We start from the raw sequence: 23422 nt of genomic DNA, 5'->3' as shown, positions 1-23422 counted from the left end.
ATTGAGATAGATTTCATATATCATGTAATTCCCCACACATGAAGTAAACAGTTCAGTAGCTTTTAGTATATTCATAGAGCTGTGCCATTATCACTATAGTCAATTTTAGAACATTCTTATCCCCCAAAGAAACCTGCTACCCTGTCTCTAATGATTCACCATTTCTGGGTGTTTCTTATAAATGGAATCAAACAACATGTGGCCTTTTTTCTGGCTCCTTTGACTCAGAGTAGTGTTTTCAAGGTTCATTCATGTTGTGGTATGTGTCAGTATTTCAAGCCTTTTTATTGCTGAATAATATTTCAGCAAAATTATATATAGCTAATACCTATATATAATGTATATAAGTAATACCTATAAATAATATATAGGTAATACCATATTTTGTTTATTCATTCATCAGTTGTTAAACATTTGGGTTTTCTCCACCTTTTAGCTTTATGATTAAGTGCTGCTCTGAACATTCATGTGAAGAGTTTTGTGGACATATGTTTTCATTTCTCTTGTGTGTATACTTAGGAGTAGAATTGGTAGGTCATACGGTAACTCTAATTAGGATTTTGAGGACCTGTGAGACCATTTTCCAAAGTAGCTGCACCATTTTGCAGTCCTCCCAGCAGTGTATGAGGGTTCTTATTTTTCCACATTCTTGCCAATACTTACTATCTGTCCTTTATAGCCATCCTAGTGGGTATGTAGTGGTATCTTACTGTGACCTAATGACTGACACTGTTGACCATTTTTTCTTGAATGTACTGGCATTTATATATCTTTGGAGAGCAATCTATTCAGAAAATTTGGCCATTTTTAGTTGGGTTGTTTGTCTTATTATTGAATTATAGAAGTTCTTTATATATTTAGTGTACCTTATCAGATATATGATTTCCAGATAATTTTCACTTTCTTGACTGTGTCCTTTTGCGGAATTGAACTTTGATTTTAATGAAGTCCAACTTACCTTTATTTTTTGTTGTTGTTTGTTCTTTTCATGTCATATCTAAGAAGTCATTGACTAATCCAAGATCATAAAGATTTATACCTCTATTTTCTCCTAGGGGTTTTATAGTTTTATATCTTACATTTAGCTCTTTGATCTTTCACACAATTTTTTAACCTTATTTTGCAGTATTTTGCTTTGAGCAGAGATATTACCAAATGAAGGTTTTATTTTTTATCATCAACATATTGTTATATTTCCTCTTAATGTTTTTATACACATGATCGTGTGCATGTCCGCGGACATGGGCACACATGCACGCGCAGTATTTTTTAAACCAGGTCCAAGTTTTGTTAACTCTGACTTCCTGATTGGAAATGCAGGCAGCCCTCACTGATTTCAAGGGCAGCAGAAAATCACAGTGGAGCTTCTCACTAACAGTGTGTGCATTTTCCTAATTTAAATCTTCCTCATGAACATTAACCAAACTTACTTTATATTTGTATTAAAGTCTTCTCAAGAAACACTAGTTCAGAATTTATGGTTTAGGTGTGATTGCATGTTTTTTTTGTTGTTGTTTCTATAACTTGAATTTTAGATTTAATAATTTCTCCACCCTTTTTTAGGTGGAGATGGGATAAGAGTGTATACATGTGGGTACAGTCACTCAGTAAATATCTGTTGTGGGTGCGTATGAGTAATGTATATGTAACAACAGGCTTCAAATAGTTTTTCTCATTGTTCCCATAGGTAAGCCATCCTTATCAGGCTGTATGTTTTTATTTTTCTATAAAAAAAAGTCTCTCTTTATATATGTATAAGTATATACACACATTATATATATGTCCATATCAGACATAAATCTGTTGTGTGCAGAATAATACTATGTCAACTCAGAATTTTTCAAAGTACTTTCACATACACTATTATCATCTCCTATAAAATGGGAAGATGAAGAACAGAAACTCAGAAAGTCTACCTCTCACCTCAGATCACACAGCTAATATATGTTGCAGTTTTCATGTATTCCCACGTATTTTAATTTTAAGATCAACTCTTTTTGTTCTACAATACTATCTTAGGAAATCAAATCAAGACCTGTCCATTTATCAAACTAAATCTAGATGAGTCCATTCAACTTTGTAGTGGCTTTTCTCTTTTGAAAAATATTATATGGATGTATATTGTAATAATTTAACATATATCTGAATATATATGTTATTTAGGTACATAATATATAAAACAATCTTAGATGTCAGCTTAATGAGTTTTAACAATTGTATACACCCATGAAATCAGGACTCAAGAGTGAGATGAAGAACATTTCACCTCAGGAAATTAATTCATGCCTCTTTCCAGTCAGTCATGCTTCCCGTCCCCCAAGCAGCCACTGTTCTGATTTCTGTTAACAGTTTTGTTTCTTCTTGGATTTCATATCAACAGACTCATACTAAATGCTTTCTTTTATGGTTGGCCTCTTTTGCTGAATAAAGTGTTTTCAAGAGACATCCTTGTGTGGGTATCAGTATTGGTTTGTTTTAATTTTACTGAGCATTATTCCATAGTATGAATTAACTACAATTTGCTTTCCATTCTTCTATTGAAGGACATTTTGGGTTGTTTTCAGTTTTTATCTATTATAAATAAGGTTGTTATAAACATCGTTTGTTACCCAAGAGTAGACTCGGGTAGAGGTATATTCAGTTTATTATAAAAGAAGCTGCCAGTTGGCTCCTTGGCGTGGGTGTGTCACTTTACAGTCTCACCAGCGGTGTGCAGATATTCCAATTACTCCCCAGAGTAGACTCGGGTAGAGGTGTATTCTGTTTATTATAATAGAAGCGGCCAGTTGGCCCCTTGGCATGGCTGTGTCACTTTACGGTCTCACCAGCAGTGTGCAGATGTTCCAGCTACTCCCCAGAGTAGACTTGGGTAGGGGTATATTCAGTTTATTATAAAAGAAGCTGCCAGTTGGCTCCTTGGCGTGGGTGTGTCACTTTACAGTCTCACCAGCGGTGTGCAGATATTCCAGCTACTCCCCAGAGTAGACTCGGGTAGAGGTATATTCAGTTTATTATAACAGAAGCTACCAGTTGGCTCCTTGGCGTGGGTGTGTCACTTTACGGTCTCACCAGCGGTGTGCAGATGTACCAGCTACTCCCCAGAGTAGACTCGGGTAGAGGTATATTCAGTTTATTATAACAGAAGCTGCCAGTTGGCTCCTTGGCGTGGGTGTGTCACTTTACGGTCTCACCAGCGGTGTACAGATAGTCCAGCTACTCCCCGTCCTCAAAATGTTTGGTGTTTTTAGTCTGTTTTATTTGTTCTGCTTGGTCTGAAATGACATCTTTTTGTGGTTTTAATTTGCATTTCTCTGATGCCTGAAGATATTGAGCATGCTTTCATGTGTTTATTGGCTGTTTATCTTTTTTGGTGAATTATCTGTTCCAGTCTCCTACCTGTTTTTCTTAGGTTACTCATTGTTACTGTTGATTTGTAGGAGTTCTGTAGACACCATGGATACAGTCTGTTGTCAGATACATGTGTTATGAATATTCTTCCCAGTCTGTGACTTGCTTATTATCTTAATGGTCTCTGTCACACAGAGTCGGACACGACTGAAGTGACTCAGCAGCAGCAGCAGCAGTGGTTTTATGAAAGAAAAGGATTATGTGCATTTCTTAGACATGTCCATAAACCTAGGTGGGAAAAAATTTAGTGTCTCTCTGAGTCAACAGAGAAGTCCCTTGAAAAGTCTAAAGGGACTGACCTATATGTATTTTCTAATGATCTCTCTGGCTAAGTATCTGCTTTTATGTTTTTAAACTCTAGCCAGAGCTCTTAGGAGCTTCCCTGGTAGCTCAGCTGATAAAGAATCAGCCCACAATGCAGGAGACCCTGGATTGATTCCTGGATCAGGAAGATCCCCTGGAGAAGGGATAGGCTACCCCCTCCAGTACTCTTGGGCTTCCCTGGTGGCTCAGACAATAAAGAATCCGCCTGCAGTGTGAGAGACCTGGGTTCGATCCCTGGTTTGGGAAGATCCCCTGGAGGAGGGCATAGCAACCCGCTCCAGTATTCTTGCCTGGAGAATCCCCATGGACGGAGGAGCCTGGCGGCCTACAGTCCATGGACTCGCAAAGAGTCAGATACAACTGAGCCACTAGGCACAGCACAGAGCACTTACCTAACTGATCACATTCACCTCTTTCAGGTAAATGATCACATTTACCTACTTCTGAAAGGATAAAAGTCGTAAAATTCAAAATGTATGTATTGCTCAGCAAAGGACTGACAGCCGCAGTGTGCTGCAGGGGCTCCCATCGCCCTGTGCGAACACCACATCGCTTCCCGTGTGTCTTGCTGCCAGTCGGTGTGGTGCCCCTGCCTTAGTTACTGCACAGGAGCCGTGTGAGGTGGATAAGGTAGGTGATGGCGTCTCTGTTGTCATATTAGGAAACCAAGGGATGAAAAGGTTATGACCTATCTGTGGTTACAAAGCTAACAACCACATAGGTCGACAGCTTTCCAAACCCTGAATCTTTCTGTTCTTCTTTCTCCCTTTGGCCTCTGTGTGCGCACACGGGCTCACACACACCACCATATCCATGCCCACAGAGGTGTGCCAAGAGGCCCACTTGTTAGCTGGAGCATTTACTATTCCTGGGAGCCCGAAGGGGTAGCTCACTAGCTCCCTAAGCCATGTCTTTCTCAGCAAGCTGAGCTTGCAGATCTCTATAAAGAGCTGTTTGGAAATGGTCTCTTCAGCTCTCATCCCCAGGAACCAGTGTGGTCTCAACTTTATGCTTGCATACTTACATGAACGCACATACATATGCACACATATTAAAAGTCCACATATATTATGTCAGTATGTGTAATCTGTTCATATCTCTGAACACCCTGGCAGTTATCATCACTCCTTTTAAACTATGACTGTCTTGGACTATTTTAGAGCGATCTACAGTGTTTCCCATTGATTTATAAAGTAAGAATGCTTGGTTGATGGCATTGTGAGCCAGAGCCACTGTCTCTCTCCATCCTGCTTGAGTCAAAGTGAAAACTAATTCTATGCTTATTTGTTTTTCTGGCTGTTTTAAATGCGTATTGTATATCTGTTCAAGGAGCTGATATGGCCTTAAATTGAAGTTAGATTTTCATTTGTCTCTGTAAGGGAAGACTTTATAAAATGGTTTAGATTGGACATTTGGCAGTTGGAGGGAAATAGTTTCAAACTATAAGAGACAACAGATCAAAGAGGGAAGTAAACAGGGGACTTGGTACATGGGGGTTGGGGGTGGGGGTGGGGGTCATGCCACCGTGGCTGGATCCCCAGCCTCTTTGTGGTCTTTGCCCCTGGGCAGGATTATGCAGGCAGGTCGAACAGGCCCGGTCCTGTGTGCAGCCCCTTGGTCTCAGGCACATCAAAGGTGAGTGGTGACGTCTCAGTGTTACATCCTTTTCTCCTAACTTTTGCTGTCAGCTTTGTCTGTTATTCGCTCAGTCATGTCCAACTCTTTGCGACCCCGTGGACTGTAGCCTGCCAGGCTCCTCTGTCCATGGAATTCTCCAGGCCAGAATACTGGAGTGGGTTGCCATTCCTTTCTCCAAGTGATCTTCCTGACCCAGGGATCGAACCTGGGTCTCCACATTACAGGCAGATTCTTTACTGTCTGAGCCACCAGGGAAGTCACTAAAGCTTTAATAACTAAAGCTGGTTTATTTTCTCATTAAAAAATTATGCAACACAAGAGGATATTTCCATTCTCTATTTTCTGTTGAATGTGGGTAAGCCTCATTCAAAATGAGATTTGTTCTGTCTCATTATGTCATTTGTAATTCAGTTCTGGAACAAAGAAATGACAATACTGAAAAATGGAAGCATCTAAGTCAGTTTAACATTAATGCTTGCATCTCTTTAAAACAATAAACAACAAGTTTGAGAGGGAAGTTTAGCAGTTAGAGGTTAGAAATTAATTTTGGTGATTTGATGAGTGAAAAAATTCACCAAAGGTATTATTGTATGAAATGGTATGCTAGTTAACACAAGTACAAGGTAGGAAGGTAGGAAGACATCAAATTACACAGTGTTCATTAAAGACTACATAGCTTTGTATCATCATGTTTTAACCTGAAGTTTTATTTATCTGTGTCTTTTATTTCAGATCACTAGCTTTACTTTGATTTTTTTTTTTTTTTGATGTCCATATATGCCTAGGTAGATAAGCCTATTAAAAATTTTGGATCCACAGATAACTAGGGCTAACTAGTTTTTTCAAATGCATCTAAAGTATATAAATTCCCAGCTTTACCGTGGGGAAGCATGTATGAGAGAGGACCTGGTCTGTAAAAAGACTTCTAAGAACAGTTCTGTTTCTTATTTCTGGTGGTAGGGGTGGGGCTTGTTTTTTGTTTTTGAGTAGTTAGTGCATTCATTTGATTCAGAATTTAAAAGATATAATGGCATATGCTTTGCAAATTCTTTCTCCTAGCTATTTACTTCTCCTCCCGGGGGTGCAACCAATGTTTTCATCTAAGCTATTCTGCTTTTGATAAACTTAACTAAATTTTGACATATTTGTGATAAATGGGTGCCTAATGTTTTATGTTCTGTTTATGTCACTTAGCATGATTTTATTACCTAATGTTATAGACTGAGTAAGAGCATGGAATTATTTATGCTTAAATATTTACTTATTGGTCATTTTAATTTTTTTGTCTAATTTTGTTGGTTTTAAAAATAGCAAATGTCAGCCTACTTGTAAAAATACAGATACTTTTTTAATTGAAAAGTTACTGTATTTTTATTTCACACTTTAACACATCTGAAATTCTGTATATTCAGTGATTATATTTACTGTAAGCAGTGTTTTTTTCCCTGTGAATATGTTGTTAAATTCATGATATCAGAATCAGTAGAGTCTTAAAATAGAGGAGAAATGATATTTTCCTGGTGTGTTTGTTTCTCAGAGGGGAAACAGTTAAGGATGTGATAACATCATAATCTTGTTCTTTGTCGCTAGATTTCTTATCAGAGTAATTGAATTAGTTGCAGATTTTATTCCCCCTTCTCCCTGTTCCCAGTTTAATATGTATGATAGTGATTAACCTCAGAGCTTAAAAAAGGACAGTGCATATTTGCCTTGTGTGTTTTCCTTCAAGTGTTATAACGTACCCAAAGTTTTAGACAAATTAGATAGCAATCTTTATTATTCAGTGTTTCTGTGTTATTGAACTCAGGCTTGGCTGCTTGCATCTTGAAAGCCAGTGCTTGAGAAGTAAGTGTGGGTTAGAAAAGGAAAGGTTGCTTAATTCAGGAGGCCAGCAATCTGGGCAGAAGGCAGACTCGTGTCCAAAAACCAACTTCAAAGATTCTGCTCAACCGTGAAAGTTTTTAAAGGGAGAATCATTTGGGGAGGGGGATCAGTCTTCATTATCTTCCACTGTGTACAGAGTCAGTGGTGAGGTAACAGGGAAGTGCTCCTGCAGTCGTCCTAAGCCTGAAGTCACCATCCTCCACCTGCATGGGGGACTCAGTTCCTATAGAAGTCAAAGGTAATTTGTTATGTATATTTCTTGGGGAGGAACCAGAACCCTGGCTCCCGGCTGCATTGTTGTTACTAGACTGCTCCTGCTTCATCTCTGGGCTTTTGCTCCCTCCCTTTCCTGAAAAGCAACTCTTTGAATCTGTCCTTTGGAACTCAGGGAAGGTCAGGGAGGCTGAAGGAAGCCTATTTCCTACAAACCAAAAACAGGAGACAGAAAGGATCCCACAGGGTCTTGTTCCTTTTCATCTGGATATGGTCTATATATGCCTAAGTCTGTCGTAAAGTTCTTAAAAGTGATTATTTTTAAAGAATATATAGATCATGAAATTGGTAGAAATTTTCTCCTTCAATCATAGTAGAGTACATACATAGGTGTGAAACAAACACATAGGTGTGTGCCTTGCTTATAGTGTCATTTCATTGTTTACACATTCACTTGTTATATTTCATGGATTTTACATATATATGAACATAAATACTTATATGTTTAGTTTTGTGATTGTGTCCAATGTGTTGATGAGACTTGGTATATGCTGTTATTGTTCAGTTGCTCAGTCGTGTCTAACTTTGTGACGCCAGGCAGTGCAGTATGCCAGGCTTCCCTGTCCTTCACTATCTCCCTGAGTTTGTTCAAACTCATGTTCTTTGAGTTGGTGATGCCATCCAACCATCTCATCTTCTGTCGCCCCCTTCTCCTCCTGCCTTCAATTTTTTCCAGCATCAGGGTCTTTTCCAGTGGGTCATGTCTTCGCATCAGGTGGCCAAAGTATTGGAGCTTCAGCATCAGTCCTTCCAATGAATATTCAGGGTTGGTTTCCTTTAGGATTGACTGGTTTGATCTCCTGGCTGTCCAAGGGACTGTCAAATCTTCTCCAGCACCACAGTTCGAAGTTATCAATTCTTTCTAACTGATGCAAGAAAGCTGAAAGGAAAGCCTCTTTTATGGTCCGACTCTCACATCTGTACAAGACTGCTGGAAAAACCGTAGCTTTGACTGTATGGCCCCTTTTGTATATGCAGTCCAGGTGCTGGCTAACAGGTCTTAAAGGCGTGTAATGGTTAACGTGTTTGTGTTTTCCTTCTTTTAGTTGTACTGTTTTAATTGAAAGCCTGTTACATGTTCATGTAGAAAGAAATTTGGAGAGTTGTTAAATACAGACTTCACTAAACTGACAGTTATTTCTAGAAGGGTCTGTGAGAGACAGAAGGGGAGGAGGAAACTGTGTCTGTGTGGTTGAGGGCACAGTGCTATTTGGAGTATTCCTACTCTGCAGGATGTTATAATTTACTCATGATTAAAAACATGAAAGAACTTTGTATTTATTTAAACATAACGTCCATATTTAATGAGTAGAACCCAGGGGTTGACATCATCCGGTGGTGGCAAATTTGGGGGATTATAATAAAAATTTATGCTTTTTTTTTTTTAATCTGCTTTAGTTTAGAACATAAAGCTCATTTTCCCAGAGATAGTCTTTGCAACCATTATTTAAACAAGAGGTTTCAAGGAAGTAGTAAACTTTTGTAATTGGTTTGGTCTTTAATACTAGCTACAGGAGCAATTACTTGGATTATCATTTTAACATAATTTTTCACCCAGCAATCCTTTTCAGAGTATTGTTTCCTTAGATTGGAACATTGAAATACTTTCTCCTGCCTGCGGTGCAACAGATTAAGAGACAGAAGCAGGGGCAAGTCAACATGTAAAATTGGGTCAGTCGCCATTCAGGAGCCCTTGTGCAGTGGTCTGGGTTGCGTAGATTTGGGAGGTGCAGGAAATCCAGAGAGAGACAGCAAATTGCTGCACCCTCAGTACGTGGTGGAAAGAAAGAGGGTTAGGGCCCTGAGGAATCCAGGGCCATCAACTTCCCACCAGGAGGAAAGGAATCTTCTGTCGGTGTTGGCAGTTGTGGGTGTTGATAGGAATGAGGGATCAGGGTGAGAACAGGAGTGTTTTGTTGGTTTACAGCCCCTAGTCAGTTAGGAGAATGGTCTGGGACTTTCTGCTGCCCCTTGGAAACGGGGTCTGGAGGGCTGTGGGTTTTAGAAAAATGAACAGGAATATGGGTGAAGGTGGAGTATTGAAGTGGCATGAATGTTGCTTGTGGGCTTTATGGTGTTGTTTATAGTCCTTCTATACCTGTGGAATTCCAGTGCCCAATGAGGCACCTGTTTCACATGTGACATGCTATTACAGTCAAGTTATGATTATGTAATGTAATTATGATTGTACGAGTGTGGTTCTGATTATATACTGTAAACAGCTACACTTAAGATGACAATGTGCAAATGAGATTTTTTTCACTTCATGAATGGAAATGTATATATATTTATGTTTTTAAACTTTTGTTTATTTTTATGTATCCATATGTGTACACACACACACTTTTTTTCTTATGGAAACCAAAAAAGGAGTTGGTAGCAGTTTTGTTAAATATTCTCTCCCCTCCCCCCAACAGATCTCCCCTCTCCCGTGCAGATACACTTTCATTCAGATCAGATCAGATCAGTCGCTCAGTCGTGTCCGACTCTCCGCGACCCCATGAATCACAGCACGCCAGGCCTCCCTGTCCATCACCAACTCCCGGAGTTCACTCAAACTCATGTCCACAGAGTCGGTGATGCCATCCAGCCATCTCATTCTCCATCGTCCCCTTCTCCTCCCACCCCCAACCTTTCCCAGCATCAGAGTCTTTTCCAGTGAGTCAACTCGTCGCATGAGGTGGCCAAAGTATTGCAGTTTCAGCTTTAGCATCAGTCCCTCCAATGAACATCCAGGATTGATCTCCTTTAGAATGGACTGGTTGGATCTCCTTGCAGTATAAGGGACTCTCAAGAGTCTTCTCCAACACCACAGTTCAAAAGCATCGATTCTTCGGCAATCAGCCTTCTTCACAGTCCAACTCTCACATCCATACATGACCACGGGAAAAACCATTGCCTTGACTAGATGGACCTTGGTTGGCAAAGTAATGTCTCTGCTTTTTAATATACTATCAAGGTTGGTCATAACTTTCCTTCCAAGGAGCAAGCGTCTTTTAATTTCATGGCTGCATTCAGCATCTGCAGTGATTTTGGAGCCCAAAAAAATAAAGTCTGACACTGTTTCCACTGTTTTTCATTATCTCAATTTAAATATCTGTGGTCGCTCACCAGGGGTGAGTGTGGAGTGTGGCCTTGGTTTGCCCTCTCTTGTACTTGTGATAACTAGATGCTCCATTTCCCATCTCTGTCTTGAACGGTGTTTCTAGTTTGGTCTTGAAGTGATACTGCAATTGTCCTTCCAAATTATCTTCTTTTGTGTGGATGTAGTTGCAGAGTTTTGTTCAGGATAATCCATTTTAGAATTTGAACCAGAGGAGACTTTCCACCTTTGACTAGCGTGGGGCAAAAACACCTCTGTGTTAATTGCTCTACACTCCAGGAAAGTGGCAGCAAGTGGGTGAACTAAGGAGATTGCTTGCTCTTGAGAAGAGGAAAGAAGCTATGTAGATCCGAATTTTAGCTCCAGCTTGGTAGAAGATCCCAGTCAATCTCCTACCATCTCTTCCCCTTTCACTGGAACACCAGCTGCCACATCTGGCTTCACTTTTGTTTTCCAAATGAGTTTATTAGTTTTGCCATTTTGGATATGGCTGGGTTGACCCAGGAAAGATGGGTCTGGGAAACACTCCTGACATTTCAAATAGAAGCAAAACTAGACATGAGTTGATTTGAGAGAGAGTTTGGGGCCATCCCTGTGAGCCCTTCCAGCATCACCTGAAGCATCGGACTCTCATTCCCCTCCCTGCAAAGGGGGAGGAGTAAAGAGGTACAGTGTGGAGGTCCCCAGATTTTTTTTGGCTGTACTCCGGGTCAGTCAGGCTCTGATATGGAAATCTGCTCTGTCTCTCCTTTCTTGCCTGCAGGCTGGCGGCTCTCAGGTCATCTTTACTAACCCTCTGGAGATAGTAAAGATTCGCCTACAGGTAGCTGGAGAGATCACCACAGGACCCAGGGTCAGCGCCCTGAACGTGCTCCGGGACCTGGGGCTCTTTGGTCTGTATAAGGTGGGTAGATTCCCTTGGGTTATCTCAATAGAGGGGTTGGAGTGTACTCCATAGAAATGTGAAAAAATGTCAAAACCAGACTTCCTCCCCATAAATGGAAAAGCAATCTTGTCCAGCAGGGTAGTTCCTATAGTAGAAAATCAAAACAAAAAGAAAAAATCAGGCCACTTCTATTAGAGGCAGTGGGATGTACAGCCATGCCGTCGTGTTGTCATCTTCACGCTCTTATGAAGCTGCCAGCAGGGAGTTCAGCACCACAGACCCGCTGGCTTCAGGCTCACAGCCTTTTATTTACCGGTGGATATGGGAAAAGTTTCTTTGGTGTTCTTTTGGGGCTGGTTTAGGACTGACTTCAAAATAGTCTTATGTTTATTTTGAGTCTGAGCTATCTCTATTGTTATCTTCCCAGTAGGAGCTTCTCTTTGTCTTAATAATTTGACCACAGTGAAGCAGTAGTAGAGTTTGGTAGGATTCAGGTCTTTAAGAAGTTAAGTGGTGGGATTTGTCAATAACGAATTGCATTTTAAAAAAGCAAAACAAAAGCAAACCAGAGTGTACTGTACTTTAGCAAAATGCCAGTCAACAGATTCCTTCCCTGCAGGTATGCTTACTCCCATCATTATGGATCAGATGTAATGGAGCAGAAGCTATTATTTTTCTTAAACAAGGAAGAGTATTTCTTTCTCTTCTTTTGCCTGGTGTAAGGGGAGGGATACGAAAATTTAGCTTTTATAGACAACTGCGTTTCCTCAGCGTCTGATTTATTTATAGATCCATCACTGCAGAAATGTGTAAATTGGCTTCTGTGGCTGCAAATTGGAAATTAGAAATTCTCTCGATTAGAATCACACAGCTACAAAGCTCTTAGGAGACCAGTAAACCAATGATGCCTGTCCTGAGAGTTTTGTACATGCTCTCCCTTCTTCCCACAACTGCAATCCTTTTTAGAATTCCCTTTGAAAACTGACTTTATTAAAATTGTTTCTCTCTGTAGCATCTCTCAGAGAGTCCCAGGAATTTTTTTTTTCTTTAATGTTTGAGTTTGTCTTTAAAAACAGAGCCATCCAAAAAACAAGTACCATAGGTGGAGAGTTTCCCCGGCGGCTAAAGCCTGAGCAGTAGGCGCGTGTGGGCTGAGGACGGAGCAGTGTCAGTCAGCCAGACAAGCTGTCTGACTAGACTTCTGCTCTCAGGGAAACTTCCTCTTAAAGTATTGTGTCTGGGTTTCCCTGTCCTCTGCCAATTTAGGACATGGGAAGTGAGGAGGGAAGTTTGGTGGTTTCTTTTTCCCCTTCCCTAGAATGTGTTAGTCTTTCAGTTGTGTCTGACTCCTTGAGACCCCATGGACTACAGCCCACCAGGCTCCTCTGTCCATGGGCTTCTTCAGGCAAGAATACTGGAGTGGGTAGCCATTCCCTTCTCCAGGGGATCTTCCCAGCCCAGGGATCAAGCCCAAGTCTCCTGCACTGGGGGCAGATTCTTTACCATCTGAGCCACCAAGGAAGCTTGCCTTCCTTTTCCATGGCTCCTACCCATAGCTTCTTACCTGGTACTTCGGGGGCTCTAAGCTGAGGTGGATTGAGTTGGTAATTTGTTAGTTTGCGGAGCTGCCTTTGTTGGTTACTTTGAAATCAAGCTATCCATACTTTTCTAAGTCTGTTCCCAGCCACACCCCATCCCCTGGCACTCACCAAGGCGAACCAGAACAAGCAGCCTAGAGGTCTGAACACTGAATTTTTATTAACCTTAAAATCTAAATCCATACTGGAAATGCCAGAAAATTCTTAGTTGTCAGAATACCATCGTTAACTCACTCTAGGACTCCCAGATCCGTCAGACTTTCTCAAACTTTGAGCCACGCCTCGATGTCCCTGTGCCTGACTTGTTATCCTGCTTTGCTTCCACGTCAGTCTCAATGCTGTCTGCGGCACATCTCAGGCTTGTCACCCTGGATCCCTCGGGGTCGTTCACACCTTGTTTATACAACTGTTTTGCACTATTTCCTGACTCTGTGACAGGGTGCCAAAGCGTGTTTCCTCCGAGACATTCCCTTCTCTGCAATTTATTTTCCTGTTTATGCTCACTGCAAACTACTTCTGGCTGATGAAAACGGACACGTGGGAGGTATAAATCTCCTTGCAGCTGGAGCCATGGCAGGTAACTATTTTTTTTTTTTTAAGCCAAAAGAATCCCTACCCACCCCACCCCCATTCTCTAAGTACAGAATCTCTGTGCGCCTCTTCTTTATTTCTGGAAAGGTTATTGTTTGTATCTGACTTAGTTTAAATATGATCACTTTTTCTCCTTTGTGGGGTGTGCTATAATTCTGATGAGCGTTAATTACATTTGCATAATGTGGATAAACAGCTTAATGCAGCTTAGGAACTCGCAGCCAAATTAGCTCTGCCCATCTCACTTGGGCTTTCATCAGTACCGTGTTTCTTAGCCTCCTCTGCCCCTGAAACCTTGGGTGCAGTCAAGCTGAGCATTAACACAGAGAAGTTCTTCATCACATCAGCTGCTTTGTTGCATCTCATCCTGATGCACAGATCTAGCATCCCTTCACTTTCTTATTCTGTATATTGGAATCAACATGATTTGGCTCCAACTTAAGTTTGAAACTGTCCGTGTTCCTTCTACCATCATCCTCATCAGGCCAAACAAAGCCATACTTCCTCAGCAGCACCACCCCGCGGTGGCATCTCTTCTTGGCTCCTAACATGCTCTGTCTTTTATTAATGGTTGTTTACATAAATTCTGCCCTCTCTCCTGTACCCGGAGCCCCACGAAGGCAGGGGTTTCAAATGTAGGAAGGTACTGAGAAGCTTCCTCTCAATTCCATGCTCCAGCCTTTCTCTTGTGTTGAGAGGGAGCTGATTCCAGATAGAAGGGGAGGACCAGGTTGTCCTTCACTGCGGCAATCCTCAGACTTGGCAGAAGAAGGAAAGGGTGTGTGTTTAATTGCCATCACTGCTGCTTAGGGAGAGAGACGAGCGAGGTGAATGAACGCAAGCCTAGTGCTATCCCTGGCTGCTCAGGTGGCTCTGACCACCCAGGCTCCTGCACTGCGTGGCTCTCACTGGGTGCCTTCTCCTCTGGTCTGCTGGCTCAGCAAAGCAGGACAGACTGGGCACCCCTGGGGGTCTGGTATGTAGCAGGAACCCTGGGTTCCAGGGGTGCTGGGTGGACGTGTTATTCTTCTTATCCATGATGACAGGGAATGACTGGTGACGATTAAGAAACTCTGCCAGGGAGCCTTGAGCCCTTATTTGGGGCAGTCACTTGCAGTTATAATTCAAAAGCCAGTAAAGCTGCCAGCTCAGTCTCGGTACTGAGTGTTCATCCAGCTCCTTTCAGGTATTCACCAAAGCCTCCCCAGTTGAAGTGAGGGCCAGCACACCTTTCCTCATCTTTGCTCTCTGCTATCCAGACAGCAGCAAAGAACACTCTAATCATGGAAATGCATTTTGCCAGTAGCTGATGGAACCAAGTAAACATTTTCATGGAGCTGTCAGCACCAGCTTCTTGCCCACAGACATTTGATGTCAGTTTTCAGAATTAGAAATGAATTTTTCTAATTTTTACCTGTAAAGTTTTGCTGGCAGGTACTATGAACATTCAGGATTCAGAACATTCCAAAGGCAGCAATTTACCTAGTTTGATGTGAATAAGGTATAGGGCTTCGTGAGAGGAAATTTGCATTGTCTCTAACAGAGCACTGCCCACGCCTGCCCCAACTACCTACCCTGAGTGGCCAGCTTCAGCTGCCTAGTGATGATTCAGTGAAATTCAGGCCAAATTGAATTTCTTCTCCCTGAGGAAGATTATCTCCTTTGTTCCCTGTTTTGTTTTATAAGTGAAAGGTGTGGTTATGAAATCCTTCTTGAGTGTCCTGCCGCTGATGAATCTCAGCGTGGCCCCAGGGAGCTAGGGCACAGGAAATGGCTGACAAGGCCTTTTTATGATCAGTTCCCCCACTGTTCCCTAACTGGTTGCCTGGCCTCCTCTGCTTCAGTTGTAATGACTTCTGTCATGTAAGCATGTCTGAAAGGAGTCACAGTCAACTGTCAAGTTAGCCCCTCAAAGGGTGAGTGGATATGAGTATTGATATTCACCTCATACAGTAAGGTGACAGGAATCAGCAAAAAAAAAAACAAAAACTACAGTTTGCTATCAGATATATTTAGCCACTCATTAAATTGATATTATCCTCATTCTTTACTATACATGAAACTACTGTCTTATTTAAGAAAAGGAAAGAGGTAATAAAATAATTGAAACGCAAAGGGGAACACTGGGAATTGTCCTAGTAATTGCTTCATTTATTCCTCTCACCGTTCTTTGGGATCATGTAATGTAAAGTGATTTTCCTAATTCAGAACGAATAGAAGAGTTTTGCCCTGATTCCACTGAAGCAGCTAGTGGGATTATATATCCTTTTTCCATTGGTGCCCAAGGTGTCTGTATAAGAAGCACTGAGTTAAAGCAGTTAAAGTTGCTAATTGTACTGTTAGTCGTTAGCAGTATATCTATCCTTTGTAAGGTATTTGGGATGAATTAAATGTGCCTTTCTCCTGGAAGGTGTGCCTGCTGCTTCTCTGGTGACCCCTGCTGATGTCATCAAGACAAGACTGCAGGTGGCTGCCCGCGCTGGCCAGACGACATACAGTGGTGTCATCGACTGTTTCAGGAAGATACTCCGGGAAGAAGGGCCCTCAGCATTTTGGAAAGGAACTGCAGGTAGGGGCTGGAGCCGTGAGGAAAGGCTGGTTGGCATTGGGGTCCTGCTGCCATTACTCACTTGTGGTCTTTGCTGTAGCCATCTGCTGTTAACTGCCCCCTCCCCGTTTCTGTCTCTTTTAGCTCGAGTGTTTCGATCCTCTCCCCAGTTTGGTGTTACTTTGGTCACCTATGAACTTCTCCAACGGTGGTTTTACATTGATTTTGGAGGCCTGTAAGTGTAACTTTTCAAACTCCCTTATAAACAAAGCACTAAAACCCCAGACAGGTGTTTGTTCAGTCTATAAAGGCATTTTTGGGATAGCAACTGACAGGACAGAGGACCCTGCAGGAGCAATACGTTTAAAACAAACCATGGGCTTAAGACTCTTCACTGTTAGAGGAGTAAGACTTGGACAGGGTGACCCCATACACAGCATTAAGCAACTGCTTGGGGAAAGTTTAGAGAGGAAGCAAATTAAAATGTAATATGAATAGTTGCCTTTTTAGTGTATGCAGATACTGAGCTTATGGATTTAGGTCCTTATTTGGCCTTTTTACCAGAAGTAATATAAATTTGTGTTAGTTACACTTTTGTAAACTTTTGAAAACTCAGTCAAGCCCTTTCACACCCTCATGATTTCATTATTCACCATAATTTATTATTAGATAGGTTTAGAAGTTCTTAGAACTAATTCTCTGCAAAAAACAAAACAAAGGTTCAAAGAAAGGTTATGCCCATGGACATAATCACTGGTGAGATTTAGGCCACAAATTAGGCCTTTTGATGGTTAGTACTTGAAGCTTTCACCGTGGACAAGAGAAATCACTTGAATTTGCTGGGAGGGGAAGGTTGTACCCAAAGCAAGCAATTACCAGCTTTTCAGCAGAAGATCAAATTCTGTATCTGAGTCTTTACTGCATAAACCTATGAACTCTTTTCCTGCTCAGAAGCCAGGTAAGGGAGTTAGCTGTTGAACCAAGAAGTTGAGGGACTTAGTTTCAGGCTTTTCAATACTTTTGCATTCTGGAAAAAGTAAGAATTATATTTACTTCTCTTTAAATAATTTTAGTAATAACCTTCATGAGCTTATTACTTAAAAAGTTAGCTTTTAAAATTATGTCAGAATAAAAGAAAATGTAAATTTTCTGCAGTTAATTTATGCTTAGTGTAAAAAATTGGGAAAATAGAAAAATCATTTGTATTCCTACTTCCCAGAGTGGTAATATATGAGTGTATTTCTTTCCAGCCTCTCTTTCTGTGGATCAATTTATGTGTATGAAATGGAGGCCATTTCTCTTCTAAATCAAATATGTGAATGTGTTGCGTTCAATGTAGCTATAAATCATGACTAGTGCAGCATAATTGACAAGGAAATAATTGGACACTCTTCTTGGTGACACATGGGTCAGACTGAAAGTGTTCAGTTGTGTGTCATCTTCTTCATTTTTTTTTGTTTTTTTGGAGTATAGTTGCTCCACAGTGCCGTGTGTCTGCTGTTCATCAATCTTGAACACACTGACCATTGACTTTTCCTATCAACAGCAAACCCTCTGGCTCAGAACCAACACCTAAGTCACGCATCGCAGACCTTCCTCCTGCCAATCCTGATCACATCGGTGGATACAGACTCGCCACCGCCACTTTTGCTGGCATTGAGAACAAGTTTGGCCTTTATCTCCCCAAATTTAAACCTCCTAGTGTTGCTGTGGTTCAGCCAAAGGTGGTGGTGGCAGCTCAGTGATAAGACAACCATTCAGTGTGGAGAAATGGCGCCCTAGAAAGAGAAGCCTAGGAGAGCAGCCTTGTAATGTATCCAGTCAGCTGCATGGTGCTGACTGAGCTGAAGAATCAAATTATTCTTTCTATATGACATATACATATATTTGTTTATAAACTAATCATCTGCCCAGGAAAAAAAAATTACAATGCAGTTTGAAGCTTTAGTTTTATGTGTTGAAATGTTTTCTAAGCCTTGGCATGAATTAGTGTTCTAGACTGCTTTGCACAGCTTGCACTTACGGCGACTGTACATATTGTACATCTTTGTACAGAGACATCTTGGCACCTCATCCCAGCAAATCTCATTTATAGAATGTAATGCAGTTCTGAGTGGCTTGAAATGTACAGAATGTTTTGAAAGTGTTTTATTAAGAATCACACGAAAATAAATGTATTAAAATTAAATTCATTCTTTTATTGGTGACTTATGGAAATAATGCATCAATATTGGATGTAATTAATTCCTAGCTTGTTTTCCATTCTGGAGTAGACAGGTGTGTTTGCTGATAAGAGGCATAACAAGACCACGTGCTGACACCGTTGAATGAGACCCTTTGGATCAGACGCATGCCCGCGGATGCCGGAGGCCCGGGCTAATGAATTGCGTGTGCTGATGTGTTTCCATTTGTGTTTCACGTGTGTATAGATTCTCCTCTGTTCATCAACCAAAAGGCATTTCCTGGACAGCTCCTCTCCTGTCGTTGTGCATATGGAAGCAGGGATGTCTCCAGCGTTACCGGCTTAGTTTTTGCCTTCCTCTGACACAACAAGGCAAGGGCCTAGCTTTCAAAAGAGTAAAGACTACTTTGGCAGTTTTCATTCGTATGGATATGATTCCAATCAAAAATAAAATGCACACCAAAATGTATGCATGGAGTTGGATTTTCCTTCATAAATGCACTGATAGTACTTTTGATTCACTACCAGTTCCAATGACTCGTGATCAGGTTTCCCTCCTTCCCACTTTTATAGGAAATCATTTGACTTGGAAAGGGCAATGGTGGAGTAAGTGGAGAAGAAGATTTAGTGGGCTGTAGCTTCTTCCTTATGAATCTAAATACAAACTGCTTATTCCAAAAGTCACTCACCAAGGGTGTGATTGCTAATTTAGATCTAAACATACATCTTGACAGCCACATCTACACTTTAGTCTTTGTGATTTGATGTGTAGCATCAGAATTTATTTACTTTAGCAAAGTGCTTTGGAAAAACATTATTGTTGTTGCCAGTGAGCTGGGATAGGAGAATGTATGCAAATATTTTCAAGGGGTGAGCCTGGAGATGAACCAAGTCACTTAATATCCTACACATGGTTCATCAATTGATGGCTGACAGCCCTGTAACACATGATAGGCTCTCTTGAGGCCTTCCAGGAACAAAAGAATTAGCTTTGAAAGCAAGTTATTTCCCAATGTATTCAGTTCTCATTGGAATGGAATAAATAGCAACACAGTTGTTTTGCTATTACCACCTGTTAAAAATGAACAAGTAGTCTGTGGATGTGTTCTTACAAAAATTCAGAAATATAGCGTAAGATGTAAAAGTACCCTCTTTACCCTACTTCTCCCTTCCCCTCCCTGCCCCAAAGGTAATCACTGCTCACAAGTTAGAGAATAAAATTTTAGTCTGTTTTCATACATATATATATATATATAAATTCATATACATTTTTATATTTTTAAAATAGAATTACTCTGTGTATTGTTCTGTGACTTGCTTTTGTTCACTTGTTCACTTTTGAGATCTTTGCATGTCAGTTCATAAAGATTTATCTTAATTTTTAATAGCTGCATAGTATTCCATTGTATGGGTTATGATACTTTTCATAAATATTCCCTTATTGACACTTACTCATTTTTTTAACTATTGCAAGCAAAGCTGTAGTGAACAGTAAACACCTTTCTACACATATTTTGTACATGTGCTAGTATTTCCTTAGGATGGATATTTAAAATTGGAATTGGTACTTTGTGAGATATATGGGTTTTACATTTTTATATGTGTTGTCACGTTGCTTCAAAAAGGCTTTACGAATTTACTTTCCTTCTGACAGCATAAGGAGAACTCTCATTTCTTTGCAACTTCAGCAAAAATGGATAGTGTCGATCTGACATTTTAGGCAAATCATGATAGGTCATCAATGCTGTTTTAGTTTTCATTTTACTAATTATTGGTGAGGGCAAATGTCTTTTTGCATTTACTGACCATTTGTGTATCTTTTTACTATTATAGAGGATGCAGAAAGTCTATGAAAACATCTTTATGTGTATATATACACAGATATATACATATAGATATTTTTTTTAAGGAGATGGTCATAAACACCTATGTAACTACCCAGGTCAAGAAAGAATATTTCTAACACCTCAGAAGTTCCCTCAGAGGATCCTTCCATCACAACTCCTGTTGTCCTCTTTAGCACCATCCTGGCTCTTCACTTCTTCGCATTTCTTTATAGTTTTACCAGCCACATATACATTCTTAAACACACTTTTTAGTTCCTATTTTTGAAATTTTTGTGAATCAAATTATACTGTACACTTTCAAGACTTGTTCCCTTTTCTAAACATTATAAGATTCATCCCTGTAATTTGCTATATAAGCTGTAGTTTGCTTATTCCATTGTTTGAATATAATAATTTATTTTGCTGTTTTACTCTGAACATCTGCATCTGGGTTGTCTCGAATTTGGGGATATTACAAATGGTGCTGCTCTAGATATTTTGTATGTGTGTTTTGGAGTTGTTTTTTTTTTTTTTCAAGTTTGGAGTATGTATTTTGAAAGGTTTCCCAGCTGGCTCAGTGGTAAAGAATCAGCCTGACAGGCGGGAGAACTGGGTTGGATCTCTGGGTTGGGAATATCCCCTGGAGAAGGAAATAGCAACCCACTACAGTATTCTTGCCTGGGAAATCCCATGGACAGAGGAGCTTGGTGGGATATAGTCCATGGGGTTGCACAAAGTCAGATATGACTTAGTGACTAAAAAGCAACTTCTGCATGTGTTTTTAAAAGGAAATATACCTAAGAGCAGAGCCCCAGGGGTACAGGGTTTATTACAGTCAACTTAGCTAGATCATGCCAAACTTTCCCAGATGTGTTCGTGCTGATTTTCATTCCATCAAGTGTATAATGTTATCTTGTGGTTTTAATTAGCATTTTCCTTACATCAGATGAGGCTGAACACCTTTCATCTGTTCATATATATTACTACATTGTTCTTCAGAAAAGACTTTACTAATTTACTTTCTGACTGATAGCATGGGAAAATTCCTGTAAGTTTATTGACTATTTGGATTTCATCTTTGGTGAGTGAAATATGTGTTCAAGTTTTTTGTCCATTTTTCTTAAGCATTTACAGGGGGTTCTTTATATATTCTGGATACTACTCCTTTATGAGTGGTATTGCAGAATCTCTTCTCAATTTGTGGCTTGTCTTTTTATACTATTTTGATTAACATTTTCATATGTTCAAATATATTAATTTTTGCTTATGGGTAGCATGTTTTATATTTTAAAAGTTTTAAAAATTTATTCTCTTTCCAGGTTATGAATATGCCTGATATTTTCTTCTTAAATGGTTTATAGGTTTACCTCTCTCGTTGAGGTTTCATCCTACTTGGAACTGTCTTTGACATGTGGTATTTTTTTTTTTTTGTATCTTTGTGTGGTTAATCCTAGTATCATTTGTTGAAAAAAATTTTCCTTTTTCCTACGGCTTTAAAGTGCCTTTTCAGTTATATATTAAGGGTTGATTTATGCAAAGATTTATTTCTGGACTTTTAATTTTGTTTTATTGATTTCTCCTGTGTTGTATATACTCTCTTCAATACTCTATCTTTTAAAAAAAGTTTTAATACATGGTATAGGAAGTCCTTTCACCTTGCTGCTGTTCTTCAAGAGCTTGTGGCTCTTCTTGGTTTGTTGTTCTTCCGTGTCCATTTTAGAAACAGCTTGTCAGTTTCCTCCCCAAAACTAAAAAAAACAAAACAGGGTGGGCCTGATTTGATCATGATTCTGTGGGCCATTTGGAGAGAATTAGTGTCATTATATTGGGCCTTTAATCCATGAGCATGTTATATGTCTTATTCTAAGTCCTTTTAATGTCTTAATAAAATTTTATAATCACCAAAGAGATCCTGAACATTGTATGTGTAAATATATATGTTCATTCCTATGTAAATCATATATTTAGATGCTATATATATATACACATGTATACAGGCATATACACACATATATATATTTCTTAATGTCATTCCAAGTATGCCTGAATGAGGTTTCCCCACTTTTTATTAAAAAAAAAATTTTTAACCTACAGAAAAGTTTGAAGAGGTAAAATGAACTTTTTTAATACCTTTCAGCCAGGTTCACTTCCCTATTTGCTTTATCTTTACAAATACACATTTATTTTTGCTGAGCCATTTTAAAATATGTTGCAGACATGGTACTTTATCCCTAAATATTTCAGCATCTATATACTAAGAAAGAGGACATACTGTAACTGAACAATACCATTATCATGCATAAAAATTGACCAATAATTTCATAATATCATCTAATATTCAGTCAAAATTCAGACTTCCTCAACAACTCCAGAAATGTCTTTTGTTTTTCTAATGCAGAATCTGATCGAGATTATGCGTTATTCTAGGTTGCTGTGTACCTTTAGTCTTTAATTCTGCAACAATCCCCTGCTTGTTTGTCCTTAACATTGTAAATTGTTTCCTACAGAATGTCCCACATTTTACACCTGATTCTTTCCTCATGGTGTTGTCTCACTTGTTCCAGTGTGTAAACAGGAAGTTAGTTTAGCAGTGAAATTTTCTTTTAATAGCTCTACTAAGGTATTAGAAGGCAATGGCAAGCCACTCCAGTACTCTTGCCTAGAAAATCCCATGGATGGAGGAGCCTGGTGGGCTGCAGTCCGTGGGGTCGCTAAGGGTCGGACACGACTGAGCGACTTCACTTTCACTTTTACACATTGGAGAAGGAAATGGCAACCCACTCCAGTGTTCTTGCCTGGAGAATCCCAGGGACGGGGGAGCCTGGTGGGCTTCCGTCTATGGGGTCACACAGAGTCGGACACGACTGAAGTGACTTAGCAGCAGCAGCAAGGTATTCTTTACAGAGCTGTGTAACCGTCACGACAATCCAATTTTAATGTGTTTCCATCGCCTCCCCCAGGGAAAATACATATCTACTTTACACATTCTCACCAACAATTTATTACTGTCTATCTTATAATTATTCGATGGGTGTGAAGTGATACTACATTTGGGTTTACATTTGCATTTCCCCAAGGACTGAAGATGTTGAGCATCTTTTCATGTGCTTGTAGATATTTGTGTTTAAGTCTTTAATCTATTTTTAAGATGGGATTTGCCC

The 23422-nt window shown here is 40.0% G+C and overlaps 1 protein-coding gene across 1 annotated transcript in view; it reads left to right on the top strand.

The window, feature by feature from the left end:
• Positions 1 to 18904, top strand: part of SLC25A12 (solute carrier family 25 member 12) — a 100989-nt gene extending 82085 nt beyond the window's left edge. The window contains exons 14-18 of the mRNA XM_055397322.2: positions 11394 to 11534; positions 13553 to 13691; positions 16116 to 16274; positions 16398 to 16488; positions 17800 to 18904. Of these exons, the coding sequence (XP_055253297.1) occupies positions 11394 to 11534; positions 13553 to 13691; positions 16116 to 16274; positions 16398 to 16488; positions 17800 to 17998 (729 nt within the window). The 3' untranslated portion in view covers positions 17999 to 18904. The remainder of the gene's footprint in view (positions 1 to 11393; positions 11535 to 13552; positions 13692 to 16115; positions 16275 to 16397; positions 16489 to 17799) is intronic.
• Positions 18905 to 23422: the final 4518 nt, after the last annotated feature.

This window comes from Moschus berezovskii, chromosome 2 (genome assembly GCF_049115385.1).
Source record: "Moschus berezovskii isolate FMDL1 chromosome 2, NW_MosBer_1.0, whole genome shotgun sequence".
Taxonomy (NCBI): domain Eukaryota; kingdom Metazoa; phylum Chordata; class Mammalia; order Artiodactyla; family Moschidae; genus Moschus; species Moschus berezovskii.
The sequence above is the reverse complement of the archived record's forward strand: the minus strand, read 5'-3'. Positions and strand labels throughout refer to the sequence as shown.